Source organism: Poecile atricapillus, chromosome 2, assembly GCF_030490865.1.
Source record: "Poecile atricapillus isolate bPoeAtr1 chromosome 2, bPoeAtr1.hap1, whole genome shotgun sequence".
Classification (NCBI taxonomy): Eukaryota; Metazoa; Chordata; class Aves; order Passeriformes; family Paridae; genus Poecile; species Poecile atricapillus.
In genome coordinates this window covers 25,806,131-25,820,815 of record NC_081250.1, presented here as the reverse complement: position 1 = coordinate 25,820,815, position 14,685 = coordinate 25,806,131, and the positions used below count along the sequence as shown (strand labels likewise).

Here is a 14,685-nt window from a genome sequence, read left to right as displayed (position 1 = left end):
TTTCTGTTAGCAGCATGTTCCTTCAGTACATTTCATGTTAACAGTATGAACAGACTGGCAGATCTGTGCAAGAGTGGTACTGTGTAGTCATAGGGCAAAGGTACAGCTCTCACATAGAACCTGTCATGGCTTAACCCCAGCCATGAACTTAGCACTGCACAGCCTCTTGCTTATTCTCCACCCTCATCAAGATGGGAGGAACAGAATAAGAAGGGTAAAAATAAGAAAACACATGGGTTGAGAGAAAAACTGTTTATTATTTTTTTTCTATCTATTTTACCTAACATATTTTAATTAACCTATTAATTTTTTAAACCAATAACAGTAATAATAATATTGTAATGAAAAGGAAAACAGCAAGAGAAATAAAACCCAACAAGTGTTGCAAATTAAAACAATTGCTCACCACGAGCTGGCGTATACCCAGCCAGTCACTAAGCTGTGGCCCCAAAAACAAGCTTCCTCCAGCTTTTCATCCTGATCATGATAGCATATGATCTGGGATATCCCTTTGGTCAGCTGGGGACAACTGTCCTGGCTGTGTCCCCTACCAATTCCTTGTGCATCCACAGCCCACTCCCAGCTGGGCTGAGATGAGCAGAAAAGGCCTTGACCCTGTGTAAGCTCTACTCAGCAACAGCTGAAATATCCCTGAATTATCAGCACTGTTTCCAGCATTAATTCAAAACAGCCCCATACCAGCTACTGTGGAGAAAATCAACTCTGCCCCAGCCAAATCCAGCAACAGAAACAGATTAATGTTATCTCCACCTTTGCTAAGAGCAAAGATTTCTTTGAGTTCCTTAGTACCTGTCTCACCCTTTAATTTAGTTAAGGTTACTTATCGTATCATACTCATGGCTCACAACACACACGAACAGATAATGGTATTTGCAAAGGTGTATTTCTAGCTGAATGTCTCTTTATAAAGGGATGTACCCTTGGAGAAGCAGAAAATGGTGCTTATGGAAGTGTTTAGTCTATCAATAGAGAGACCTTGCACCCAGGCTACATGAAAGATGTTTTACTGACCTTAATGAAGACAGATACTTTCTTTATGGTCATTGGTCACTTGTGCCTTATTCTTTTCCTCCCTGTTCTTTCCCTTTCACCAACATTTTAATGAAATAAGCAGGAAATGTCCTCTACTTACTTAAAAGCTTAATGTGCTCAGCTTACTTACAAGCTCCTAGTCAACATATCCCAGCCACTTGAACTAGTGTGGTATTTGCTGTTGCAGCTGGATTCTGCTAAGTCTATAGGGCCTGGTGGGATTCATCCCAGGATACTGGGATGAATCAAAGGGACGATGTCATTTTGAGACCTCACTCAATGATTTTTCAATGGTCTTGGGAATCTGGAAAGGTTTCAGTTGTCTGGAAGCTGGAAAATGTTGGCCAAATTTTCAAGAAGAGATAGATGATGACTCTATTAACTACAGATCTGTCAGTCTCTCATCAGTGCCTGGTAAAATTATGGATATTATTATTCTGGGAATTAATGAAAAACTCCTGAAGGACAATACAGACATCATCAGTCACAGCCAACATGCCTTCATGAGAGAAATATCCTGCTTGTCAAAGTTAATTTCCTTCTATGACAAGGTAACCCACCTAGTTGATCAAAGGAAGCCAGTTGATACAATTTTTTTGGATTTCAGTAAAGTTTCTTATATTGTCTTTCACAGAATCCTTTTGGAGAAAATGTCAGTCACACAGCTGGATAAACACATCATGTGATGGGCGAGGAACTGGCTCAGGGGTCAGGCACAGGGTTATAGTGATCTGGTGACTTGTCTCTAGTGGGGTTCTGCAGGCTTTATCTTCAGCCCTGTGCTCTTCAACATCTTCATCAATGATTGGGACACATGTCTATAAGGTATACTAAGTAAATTTGTTGATTATGTTAAATTGGGAGGAGCTGTTGACTCCATCAGAGACGCCCTGCAGAGAGAAATTGATTCTCTAATTGAGAAATTAGAGGGCTCAGCAATCACCATTTGTATAAAGTTTAACATGGGCAAGTCCCAGATTCAGCACCTGGGATACCCTTGGATGTAAGGACAGACTGAGGAACAAGCGGCTAGAAAGGGCTCTAGAGGTCCTGTCTGATAGCAAGGTGATGATGGTAGTGTGTCCTGGGAGCCAGGAACAGGCACTGGAACAAGCTCCCCAGGAAAGTGGTCACACCCCAAGCCTGTAAGAGCTCAAAAAACAGTTGGACAATTCCTTTGGCACGTGGTGTGATTTTTGATGTTGGCTTATGCAGGGCTAGGAATTGGACTACATTCTTGTGGGTCCCTAACAACTTAGGATATTCTGTGATGCTCCCCTGTGACCAAGGTGCTGAGGCAGTGCCTATCCAGGAGGATGTCTGCTACCTTCTGCTGGGCATTTGCACTTAACTCCCTCAGGGCATGTTATGATTCCTTGAGACTTATCATTAACATGTTTTTTTTAGATAACACTGTGATAACACAATTTTATTCTGAAACCTGCCAGTAGATTGAGAAAAGATAATTTCCATGCAGCATTCTGGAAGCTGCCTTCATGATTGCCTTTTAGATATCCTGTCTGTGTCTGATGCCTCAGAAGATTTAAAAAGTAGGAGGAAACCAGCTTAAGAATATTTTTTCTTTTTTCCTGTTTTTTTTTTTTAAAGTTGTCTTTTATTATTGTAATTGCTAATATAGTTATCACCTTTGAGTCCTGCAGTCCTGTCAGACTCTCAAACCATCAGGTCAGACTTCAGTTCTATCCTGCATGTGATGTTGTACTGCTCTCACATTTCTGATCTAGCCAGTGCTGCAACATTAACACAGACAAGTGACATGTGACTGGCAGAGTGAAGGATAAAGATGTAGGTTGTATAAAAGTGGGGTTTTTAAATGCAAAAGTGCAGTTACTTAACGTGGAAAAGCACTTGTGGTCCCAGACTGACACTGTCCCTTTAATATAATGGCTTGGTCTCTTGTTCAGCCCTGGCCAAGTGCCCAGCTATCTTAGTTTAAACTTTAGCCAACTAAACAGCAGCAATAAAAGATAAAATATCTATATGCAAGGTAGAGCCATTTACAAGTGGATAGGCTACTTATTTGTAGATTGTTTTATTTTGGTATAAAATCCATATTTTCCAGCATGACCTACAGGACATATTTTCTACACTGAAATCTTTCTAAATCCACAGTTTGCTTTCTGGATGCTTTCAAAGGTAAGAGACTTTGTTATTTCCTCTCTAGTTTTAGAGGACTGCACTTACAGTTTCTATATATATATGTATGTATATATTTTCTGCTTGATGGACTTGAAAAGAAGATTTAGGAAGGATTTTTACATTTAACATATTTTCTTCATTATTGATGATATTTAAAATTAACTTGTAAATCACAGACTTTTTTGTGTAAAGCAGTTTTAATTCAGTATTTAATTTAGTTCAGTATTCTCTAAAAATATGTTGAATTGCCCATTTAAACATTCTAATTTTCATTTTATCAGTATATTGTCATTATAATAGAATATTATCTTTATGAAAAATACTGCACAGATTCTGTAACATCCATGTAATGTTAATATTTCATTATTAATTACTAATTTCATTAGTAAGCCACAGTTTCTTAGAAGAATAAATTGTTCATACTGATGCTCCAGACTTTTTGTTAAGAAAGAAAAGGCAGTGTTACACCCATTTTCTTCTGTAATAAACAGGTTCAACTCTCCATGTGAGCTACAGTTGAGATAGTGCTGGTAACTGTGCTTCAATTACCCACACAGTGACTTTTTATAATTGTTTTCTATATATTTTTCTCTGGAACTATTCTTCCCATGAATATGCATTTAAAGTATATGTATTTATTTATTTGCTTATGTTAATGAGGTATTCACAGCTGGCTTTTTACTTTTAACAGGAAGGAAAGGTCTATTTGGGATGAAAGTTATTATGAGGAAAAAATGTTTTTTCTTTTGCTTTATACTTCTGGCTATGGTAACAAACCAGATAGTACATGGGCAAAACAGAAAAAAAGGAAAGAATATTTACTCTCCTATGCCAAAAGATGAAGGTAAAACCATTTTCTTAAAATTTCTGATTGACTATGTTGCATGTATCCATGCATTTTAGCATAATTATCTAGTAATTGATAAATTTAATGTAAATATATAAAATATTATTTATTTTTATTATGAAGGCTAGAAAATAGTTTTTGACTACTTGGACATGGATTCCAGTTTGACCAATGATTTTCATTGACATGTATATCTCTTAAGAGAAATTATAGGAGACCTGATTTTTTGTTTGAAATTGCATGTGCATTTTCTATACAAAATCTGCTAAAATACTAAAACATATCAAATCCCTAACTTGACAGTTTTCATTAGAATTCCTTGGATTTTTACAGTGAAATTTATTGTTAGAATTCTTACTGAGAAGAGAGGGGAATCTTTGGGAAAACTATTTTTGCCGAGAATTATCTGAAATCTGTTGTGCAGGTATTCTCATCATTCATAGATTTCACTTTCTTGTTCCCTTACAGGTGATATGTGTCTTGTTGATATAGTCTTTATCTTGGACAGTTCAGAAAGTGCCAAAAATCAGTTGTTTGATTTACAGAAGAATTTTGTTCAAAACATAACTGACAGCATTTTCCAGATGAAGCCAGTTAAGTCTCACATGTATAATGTCAAACTAGCGAGTATGCAGTTCAGCAGCACAGTTAGCATTGATCATCCCTTTACAGCCTGGAAAAATGTCCAGAATTTTAAGGAAAAAATCAGCTCTCTGGGCTTTATTGGCCATGGCACTTATTCCTATTATGCAGTTTCAAATGCCACTCAGCTGTTTAAAACTGAAAGTCGTAAGACAAGTGTGAAAGTGGCTTTTTTGATGACTGATGGTGTGGATCATCCAAACAGCCCTAATGTCCAAGGGATAGCCGCAACAGCTAGAAGTATTGGAATACATTTTATTACCATTGGCCTTTCTAAGAAAACAGTCCAAGAAGAAAAATTGCGCTCGATATCTGGTGATTCGTCCTCTAAACACGTTCTATGCCTGGATGATCAGAACCTGGTAGTTGATGTAGCATTGCAATTGGTAAGTTGTTCTGATGTGAATATTGTCACGTGTCTATCCTTGGCAGATTGCATCTAAATTTGATTAGGTAAGCCCTGAAGACAGTGCAGGGTTTTGTGGTGCCTTCTCTGCTACAGTAGGAGTCAGGGCAGATGGAGCTTCCTTCTCTCAGCCACTCTTCAAGGAGTTTTGTGCTTGGACAGTGGTAGCTCAGCTGTCCTGATCACATTTCCCAGCACACAGAGTTGTCTCTGAGCATATGAAAATACTTTAGATGGTAGCTCGATCTCATGCATAATCACTGAGTCCTTCCCCTATGTATTGTTTGTAGGGCCTTTCAAAGGAAGTCTCTGATTAGGAAGTCTTTTCACAGTCCCTGTTGTTAGCACTGTGCCTTGCTTAGTTATGCAGTTAATTCTCATGTGTTGTCTGATCACTGAGTTTCACATGGAATAGCCCTCTCTTCCCACCAAGAACTCCTTTCTGTGTGAGTAGTTCCTCAGACTGGTTCTTGCTCATTTGAGGAAGGAATGAAGGATGACGGTATTTACCAACTCTACCATTCTTCTTGGAGATTCTATAAACTAGAGAGGGAAAATTAATATTCTGTTAAATTAAATCATACCTATATGAAAGTAATATTTTTATTTTCTTTTCAGGAAGCCCTGCTACAGAAGCAGGTAGGGTTTTTGACCTTTGTGTGTGATTGCTCTTATTGACACTAGACTCCCAAAGTCTGCTTCTTCTGTAATGCAAGAATACTTGATAATTAATCAATCTTCCATCTCTGGTTAAATTTTCCGACCATGATTACTTTTATTTTAACTTTCCTGCATTTCTTCTGTCCTTTCTCCTGAGAAATCTACAATGTTAGCTCATTAGTGAGTAGTATCAACTGTAAGACATAAAGAATTCTTCCTAGAAGACTGGAATAGGTCTAATGCAAGCTATGCAAATTCATTTGTGGTCTCATTAGAAAACAATAACAATGTTAAAATGGTTCAAAATTTGTGTAAGGTTTCCCAGTACTATGTACTATGTATATGCTTTGTTAAATATTTGTAATTATTAGAGTGACTACAGTCTCTACAGTAAGAGATATATTTTTGTTATAAATATATCAAGTAACACATTTTGGTTGCTCTATATGGAAGTTTAATGTTGATTTTATGAGAAATAAATATATTGGAACATCATTTATTTCCTATTATTCCATTATTATGTTATCTGTGGCTAGGCAAAACCAAAGTTTTTTTCTTTAAAAATTTGAAATAATATATTTGAAAAACATTCTCCTTTATCTATTAACCTTGTAGTGTGTGCGGAAGATCTGCGAGTGTGAAAAGGGACTAAAAGGAGACAAAGGTGATTCAGTAAGTATGCATTTATATGAGTAGGCTCAAGAATTTGAATTTTAATCAAGATCAATTCTGCAGAGTAGTTTAATTGGTTACTATGTGAACTATGTACAAAACAAGACATTAGCTGTGCCTGTACTGCAAAAAGATTGATTTATTGTGGCATGGCATGTTGGCAGTGAAAGGCCACTGTTGAAAGAGCTCAGAAAAAAAATCTATCCATAGTCAGATACTACCCTGAAAATATATTTCTATTATTGAGTAATAAAACACTGTGGATAAATTGATGATTCTGGAGCCCAAATAAAAAAGTTATTCCTGAGTCTTGCAATGGAAAAGGAAAGGTCCATTAGACAAAGGTTTTCGCTCCCCACCAAATTCTGTTTTTGTAAGGGGTAAAGTTTCAAAAGTCTAAGGGTAATGGATATATGAGGAAAGGTCTAAAACTCTGCGTCCAACACTCTTTTCTCTTGTGACACTTCAGCACATATTTCTTGGCTCTAGTGAGGAACAGAAAAGTGTGAGCTCGGACAGTGGGTGACCTCTCTGCCCATTTTTCTGTCTTTAATAGTTCCCCCAGAGACAAGCAAGGTACATTCAGATGTTTTTGTCTTTCCCCAAAGACTCTAATAGGTCAGCCATACTGTTAGCAACTTATGACACCAGGGCCCATCATGCAATCTTTGTGGATAATGTGCATCTGGATAATGTGTACCAGAACCTCTGTTTGTAATTTAAAATTTTATGTCCGAGAACTTTTAAGTTATTTTATCCAAAATTATTAGATGTAGCCTGTTATACAGATACATATACACCAGAATTTCTAGTCCCCAACATCATGATCCTCCAAAGAGTAATAAAAAATGGTGCAGTACTTTTTTCCTTAGGGCTGCTGAACATTGACCCTAAACTGTTCTGTACAGTTTCTTTTGTAAGCAGAGGAGATGAGACAGTGGTGATTAATTGAGAAATAGGAAGGAGGAACTGTATTTGTTTTCTGTAATGCCTTCCTGAGTAGATTTTTCAGATGCTCTGTAGAAAATTTATTTATCATTGAGTCTTGTTTAAAAAAAAATTTGTAGATACTTTATAACACCAGAGTGAGTTTAGCTAAATGAATACCGTGTCACATGTACCATATTTGAATCAGTGGGGGTTTCTACCAAAGCTTATTCCAGAATGATTTTGGACTAAAATATAGACTTAGACAAGCTGGAGAATTTTATTCTCATAATGATAATAACATTTTCCTGCTTTGTTTCAGGGCAGTGCTGGCAGCAAAGGGGAGAAAGGTGACCCAGGACCAAAAGGAAACAAGGTAATGTGAATTTAAAAGAAATAAAGCAAATTTCTGTCCAGTTATTCAAACCATAGATGAATACAGCGAAGAAAAAGTATGTAAGAAATGAGTTCTAAATGTTGAGGTTTGCTAATTTATAGTTAGCTGCTTTAGAAGTGTGAGATAAAAATTTAGAACTAAACTGCTATCAAGTTAACACTGCCTATCATACTAGTTTTTCTCTGACAGCAGAGGTCTCTGAATATAGCTGAAGTCTCTTTAGGTTCCACAGAGCTTTCTAACAGTACGCAGATTCCTTGATCAGAGTGCTTCACTCTAATAACTAAGATTTCAGTCATCTAATGACAATAGTTGAGTTTTCTATGTTAATGATCAGGAAATGTGTACCCTTGATTGTGGAAGGAGGGAGTGTGAATGTTAGTAAACAGGAACAAACAGTTCTGCTTGTTTAACAGTGTTACTGGTTTTAGTGCAATAAGGATAAATGAAAGGGCAATATGTATTTCAGTTGTATTCCTTTGCTTCCAATAGGGTGATGCTCAAAAAGGAGAGCATGGAGAGAAAGGTGAAGAGGTATGTGACTACTACAGTGCTAACTCATATTTTGTCTTTTCAAATTTTTCGAACTAAAAGTGTTATTTTCATTTTTTGTGTGTCTACTTTACTCAATTAAAGCACTTACACTAAACCAGGCTGTAGCACTACACTACAGCCTGGTTTACAAAAGCCTGCATACTGAGAGAAACAGTCTAACCATGTGCTTAAATACAGAGAGGAAATGCTACTGGGAGCTTCTGGAGCTGTGTGATTTTGAATTGACTTGCATTAGACTTATCCCAAAGACAGACCTGAAAAAAACACTACATAGTCCTTCAGCAGCTTCTAACAACTGATAATTCTCAGGATTCCTGTTGATTCACTGGAGAAAGATTAACACTATTCCCTGTATAAGAGTAACTCAGTTTAGAAGTCCCATTTAAATGGCAGCAGGTATCTACTAGGAGGCTGGCAAACTAAGTGGCATATTTGCAGCTAATATATGAGTAAAAAAATCCACATCTAGATTTGAAGAGAATTATATGTTAAACAATTTCAGAGAGATATTTTATTGTTGTGAATAGTAACACTTCTGAAACATAGTTTCAGAACACAGTTTTACTGGGTGAAGGATTGGGGATTTTTCTACTTAAATTAGCAGCATGTTAGGCCTTGGCTTCCTCTTTTATGACTTTTTCCTATTTTCAATTTTTGAATAGGGAGCTCCTGGCTACAAGGGAGACAAGGTAAGTTTTTTGTGGAATAAAAGTAGTCAGAAAATAAATTTTCACTTGCTGACAGTGTATGTGAAAGAATGGAAACAGAGCTTGTCTTGTCTATTTGTCATGAAAACTTCTAATGCAAGCCCTAGAAAAAAATTCAAAATTTGTGCAAATGCTTACAGACTGGATTGTTGGAAATAAAAAAAAACAAAAAAAAAAACCAAAAAAAACAAAAACCAAAAAAAACCACAAAATCAGAGAATGTAATCTAAATATAAAAAAAGAAAAGTGTCAATGACCAGAAATATAGTTTTTTGAAGGAAAAGAAGTGGAGTTTGAATAAGCAGTTAACTAGAAAGAAAGAGGAAATGTTCATTACAAAAACAATATGAAATCATTAGCTTTTGAAAAACTTACCAAAAGGAGATTTACTTTTAACTTATTTATAACTTACAAGGGCTAATGCTTGGTCAAGAAATTTTTCAACATAGTCTCTCCAAGAAAATAAACAAACTATTCATTTCAGTGACTTGCAGGATTCTAGAGATGAATTGCAAAGTGGACCTTCATAGTCAGAAATGAAACAGAGATGATCCCATTTTTACTTTTCTTGGTTTTGACACTACATTGTTAATAAAAGCAGTGCCTCTATGAACCTTTGTATTCATTAGTAAAATGTTTCAATCAATTTTGTGGCAAGTTTTTATGAAAATGGGAATAGTAGACTCATAGGTCTACTTTTCATGTGTCTATCAATATGTTAAATCATCACTGAAACACTTAATTCTTTCTTCATTCCGTATGTGCCATCTCACAATTGTTACTCAGGAAAATCTCAGGCATCACAGTAATGAAGTCAGAGCATGGAAAGGATCTCTGGAGACTGTGCAGTGAAGCGGAAAACTGCTGCAAAACTTATTCATTATTAAATGTATTATACTCTGATATACGTTGGATGTTTTGCAAGTATTTTCAGAAATATCTTGAGTATAGAAATCTTATCTTCTACAGACCATATACAATGATGCCACTTCCAGGTCCTCAGAGTCAACTAAACATCTTGTGCTACTGCTTGCAGAGTCTTTAATGCATGTAATGTAATCAAATCATCTTGTTTAGCTGTGAACCCTTTGATTTCTTATAAAGGGTGAAAGAGGAGAATGTGGACCTCCAGGAACAAAAGGAGAAATAGTAAGTATAATTTTTATTTGAAGTGTTTTTTGTTGATGAAGATACTAGAAAATCATGTAACATATTCAAAAATACAGTCTGAAAAGATTATTGTAAATTTGGAATACCTTATAATTCCCTAGTGGTAGAAATACATTCATAGTAGAAATATGATTTGTGGAAACTGAACCCACAGTTCACCACATTTTTTTCCATTTTGCATAAGAAATGCAGATCCTCACCTAAAATAAAAGCTGCCCTGACCAATGCCAAGCCTTGCTTACATAGGACTGAGCATCTTACAGAGAGCACCCCATTTATTTCCTTAGAAGTTTCATTTCGGTTTGGGAGTATAGTTGTATATAGTTATATTGCGATAAAAGTTTCCTATCCGACATGAAAAACTTTCAGGACTATGAGCCCATCTGTGCTGATATGAATTCACACTTCTATACAGTGTGTTAACCTGGAGTGCAGAAGTGTTGCAAGTGAATACAGATTTTTACCTGTTTTATTTATATTCTGAAAGATGGAAGGATCATGTATTGCTAAGTGAGATAATTATGTATCTTGAGTTCATACAGGCAAGCTTGTATGAGTCATGTAAACCGCTGATTTATAGTTAGAACTGCTAAGAACTACCAATTAGATTACACTTATCGTTCTATTAAACCACATTTCTTCAGTTTTACCACCCATGTTATGCTTACCTTTATCAAAGACCACCTTGAAAAGTTTTTGTTTTCCTAGAAGCTGCTATTTTATGATTAATTTCAGGCAGGAATTAATAAATATTCATTCCAGAAGTATTTATTGCAAAGAAAAAAGGGCATTATACAATAATAAAAATCTAAAGGCTGAGAATATCTTGTGGGATATTGTGGTTCAAAATGGCAAAAAATTTCAGACTTCAGTGAGTCAGAAAAGTCAAAAATACCAGTTGAAAAGGAGAGAGCTGCATCTATCAGAGGAATAAAGAAAGATCATACCTTCTTTATCCAGGCATGTGAGAAATAACATGATGTTATGTGAAATGTCTACTAAGCTTAAAGGAAGCTGTTCAGAAGCTGGCAAAGAATCAAAGCAGCCAAGAAATCTGGATATAGGAAACATGCCAAGGCTGCCAGAAATCTGCTTTCTTCATTTCTGTTGAGGACAGTGATGAAAACTTTGTCCTCTGCAGGGGATCAGTCAGTTCCAGGATTCCCACCTTCACATTCACAAATCCTGAAGACAGAACAAAATTATGGCTTTATTTTTAAAGAAAGCATTCTAGGCTAGACAAAATCAGACACAGAACATGTATAGCCAAATGTATGAGAAGCAAATCCATTATTCTGAGGTCAATCTTTAACTGAGGTGATGGCTACTGAAGCATGATTGGGAGTCCAATTTGAAAATGTTGCATTTATCCACTACCACTTTCTCATCTCACTAATCAGACTGAATCCAGTAGTTTTGGTGCTGTATATCAGAGCTTTTCCAAATGCTGTTCAAGCTTGAAATTCAGACAATTCCTGTTTGGCTTTGAAATCAGAACTGACTCAAGTCATACATTTGTATGCTACCGAAAAATGCCATCATTGCATCAACATATCACCGTTTGTACCATCCATTGCTTATGTAGTTGGGCTGGAAATGGGCTGGAACTGAGAGGGGTTATCTCTCTCTCTGGTGGCTGATGCTTGGCCTGGGAGCAAATGCCAGGGAGCAGAGAATTGTTTATAATTTCTGACTCTGAATCTCTGCGGGGGCAGTCAGTGGAGTGTCTGCATAGGTATCACTGATAAATTTGTCAAGGCTATTAGAAGTTCAAAATGTGACACATATCTTGAAAAATGCAGCAGTCTGCCAGTGCCTCTGCCTGTAGAGATGTTACTAATTAAAAGGGAAGTAAGAGAAATATAAAACCAGTGAATTTGCTCAAAATTATTTTACTTTAGATATAATTTATAAGCAAGTATTGACTCTAGTGGAAGTGAAATATGCATTATGGTGATTAAACAAAAAACAGTGAAGCAGAAAGATTTTTGAATAATCTGCAGTTGTGGTGACTGGTAAGAACTCATTAAATGTAGAAATCACAGCTAGTGGAATAAAAAAACATGGCATTTTAATTTTTTTAATTTTTTGGATGGATTTTTGATGGATTCTGTGAACTATTAGTGTGATTCTGCCAGGCTCCTGATTAGCAGTTTGAGTTAGTGAGACAAAGTTACCTGAAGTTATTCTGGTATAGACACTGCAGCATTTTTATTAAGGATTCGGTATCTAATACGCTCCTAGGAATTACATTTAAAAACCTGTAGCAAATAAGAACTTCTTAATCAAATAGCTAAGATGTTAAGTAGACATTCAGTATGCTTCTGGTATATGAAAAGCATTTTAACCAAATATTGAGGGTGGAATGTAACAGGCAATTACTGAATACCGTATGAGCCCAGTAGTACTCTGGTGACAGAATAAAGTCTCTAGAAAATGCTTGAACAGAGATTTGAGCCATTACATGTGCATGTCAAGTGCTTGATATTTGAAAGCATATTGAAATTTCCTTTTAATCTGATAATTTAATCTAATTTTTCCTCAGGGTTTGCAGGGCTCTGTGGGCCCTACAGGACCCCGGGGACCTCAGGTAAGGGAACGAAAAGCTACCAAATAAAAAGATTATATTCTTTAAGTTTCTTCTGCATGCAACTTGTCAATTCTGTGAAAAACAGCCATGCTTTTCTGCTGTCACTGGTTTTTGCATATTAACAATATGCAAATGTGTTGGGCACTTCACAGACCATGATGCAGAAAATTCTTGTCCTTTAGGGTTTAGAATTGTGCTATATTATACTGTGCCCCATTCAGGGGAAATAAAACCCCCAAATTTATACATGTCTTTGCTTTGACTTTTTTGTAGGGTATCAGGGGCGATCCAGGTCAGCAAGGCCCAAAAGGCATTCAAGGAAACAAGGTAAGATGTAGCTGTATATGTGTAGTTAAATATGTCATTTATGTAGGGAGAGAGCATGCGGAAACTCTGTAGAACCTTTATACTTTACCATCCTTTTTTGTCAGTAGGTTTTTTTATTAGTGGTGTTATTTGCACAGCAATAATGTCCCCACCTGAGCTGTGCACTACTGTGTGACGAAGGTTTGATATTGTTGGCACATGCACCCACTTTCTTATCTGGTCTCCAGTAATATTTGTAGGGCCACAATGGGATGCAACCAAGGACCTCCCTAGAGCCACAGCTCTACACATACAACACATACGTCAGAATTTCAATCACCTGAATATGTGTCTTGACTTTTGCCATCACTTGGGAAGCTTTTTTTCTAGAATATTTTTATCTACAATTCCTGTGTTTAAAGATTTTAAGTATTTCTAGGTGAAGGTTAAAACATTCAATCTGAGTTATAATAATTTTTAATTGCCTGTGTACTGTAAAAACTCAGGACAACTTTGAAATTGGCTGGGGTATGAGATTTTATGACAATTAATGCCTTAGTGTTATCTAAAAGAGATAATTTAGAGTTAATGTCTACACCTTGTCAAGGCAAATCAGTTGGATAAAATGTTCAGTTCATTTAGGAAGTCTTCTGGTTTGCAAAACTTCGGGAAATTTCTTTACGTGAATAGGGCTGTCTTGCCCATGGCAGAGTTATTAACATCAGTGTTTGGTACGGAAAGATCTTTCATTTATCAGTTTGATACAAAGACTTTCTACGACAGGATCGTTGATAGCTTGACTAACAATCTAAGTTATACAAGACAAATTCATACAAAGCTGCTTTGTAAAAGATGTACCATAAAAACACTTGTGTTTTGTTTCTTAGGCAACAATTTAATTAGAAAATTCACAGAAATAAATCTAGATATGGGGAATGTTTATCATAAAATTTTGGAATATTGCCATCCATGGTTTTCCTCCTCCTGACAAATGCTTTTTCATATTCTCATTTCTTATTCTTCTCAACAAAATGCTTGATCGGGAAAGCTGCTGCAGAGTACTTGAGAAGTGGAAAAAGAAATAGAATGATGAGTCTGAAAGAAGCTATTCATACATGTGGTGGAAAAATCATGTCTCTTTAACTTCAGCACAGCAAATGACAGTAACTTTTTTATGTCATTTCACAGTGATGAGCCCAAGACAGTAGAACCAGATACTTCTATTATATACAAAACCATATTTGTTGAATCTTGTATGCCCTCCTGTCAGTCTTTTCACGTATTTTCATGGCTGTAAAATACATACATCTTTCTCTAGAATCCATCTACATGAATACGATATTTATGGTCTGTTGTTAGGCTTTAGCTGCATATTTTCAGGAAGAATAAGAAACTTCCCTCTTTTATCAACTTTCAACTCCCCAGCCTGCTGTTTAAAGTCTATAGTAAAGATATTTCCATGCTCAAACATCTATAATAATAAAAATGCTGCCAGAGAAGTTTAGCTAATACACTTAGATAATTATACTTAAAGAATATAGAAGAAACATGTGTATATCTAAGGGTTATCTCTTGTCCATACCTAAGCTAAAT

At 36.0% G+C, this 14,685-nt stretch overlaps 1 protein-coding gene across 1 annotated transcript in view; it reads left to right on the top strand.

Moving 5' to 3' along the window:
• The first annotated feature begins 3,022 nt into the window (after positions 1-3,022).
• Positions 3,023-14,685, top strand: part of COL28A1 (collagen type XXVIII alpha 1 chain) — a 60,132-nt gene continuing 48,469 nt past the window's right edge. The window contains exons 1-11 of the mRNA XM_058833558.1: positions 3,023-3,210; positions 3,905-4,057; positions 4,529-5,088; positions 5,727-5,747; positions 6,384-6,440; positions 7,690-7,743; positions 8,257-8,298; positions 8,982-9,008; positions 10,131-10,175; positions 12,742-12,786; positions 13,060-13,113. Of these exons, the coding sequence (XP_058689541.1) occupies positions 3,925-4,057; positions 4,529-5,088; positions 5,727-5,747; positions 6,384-6,440; positions 7,690-7,743; positions 8,257-8,298; positions 8,982-9,008; positions 10,131-10,175; positions 12,742-12,786; positions 13,060-13,113 (1,038 nt within the window). The 5' untranslated portion in view covers positions 3,023-3,210; positions 3,905-3,924. The remainder of the gene's footprint in view (positions 3,211-3,904; positions 4,058-4,528; positions 5,089-5,726; positions 5,748-6,383; positions 6,441-7,689; positions 7,744-8,256; positions 8,299-8,981; positions 9,009-10,130; positions 10,176-12,741; positions 12,787-13,059; positions 13,114-14,685) is intronic.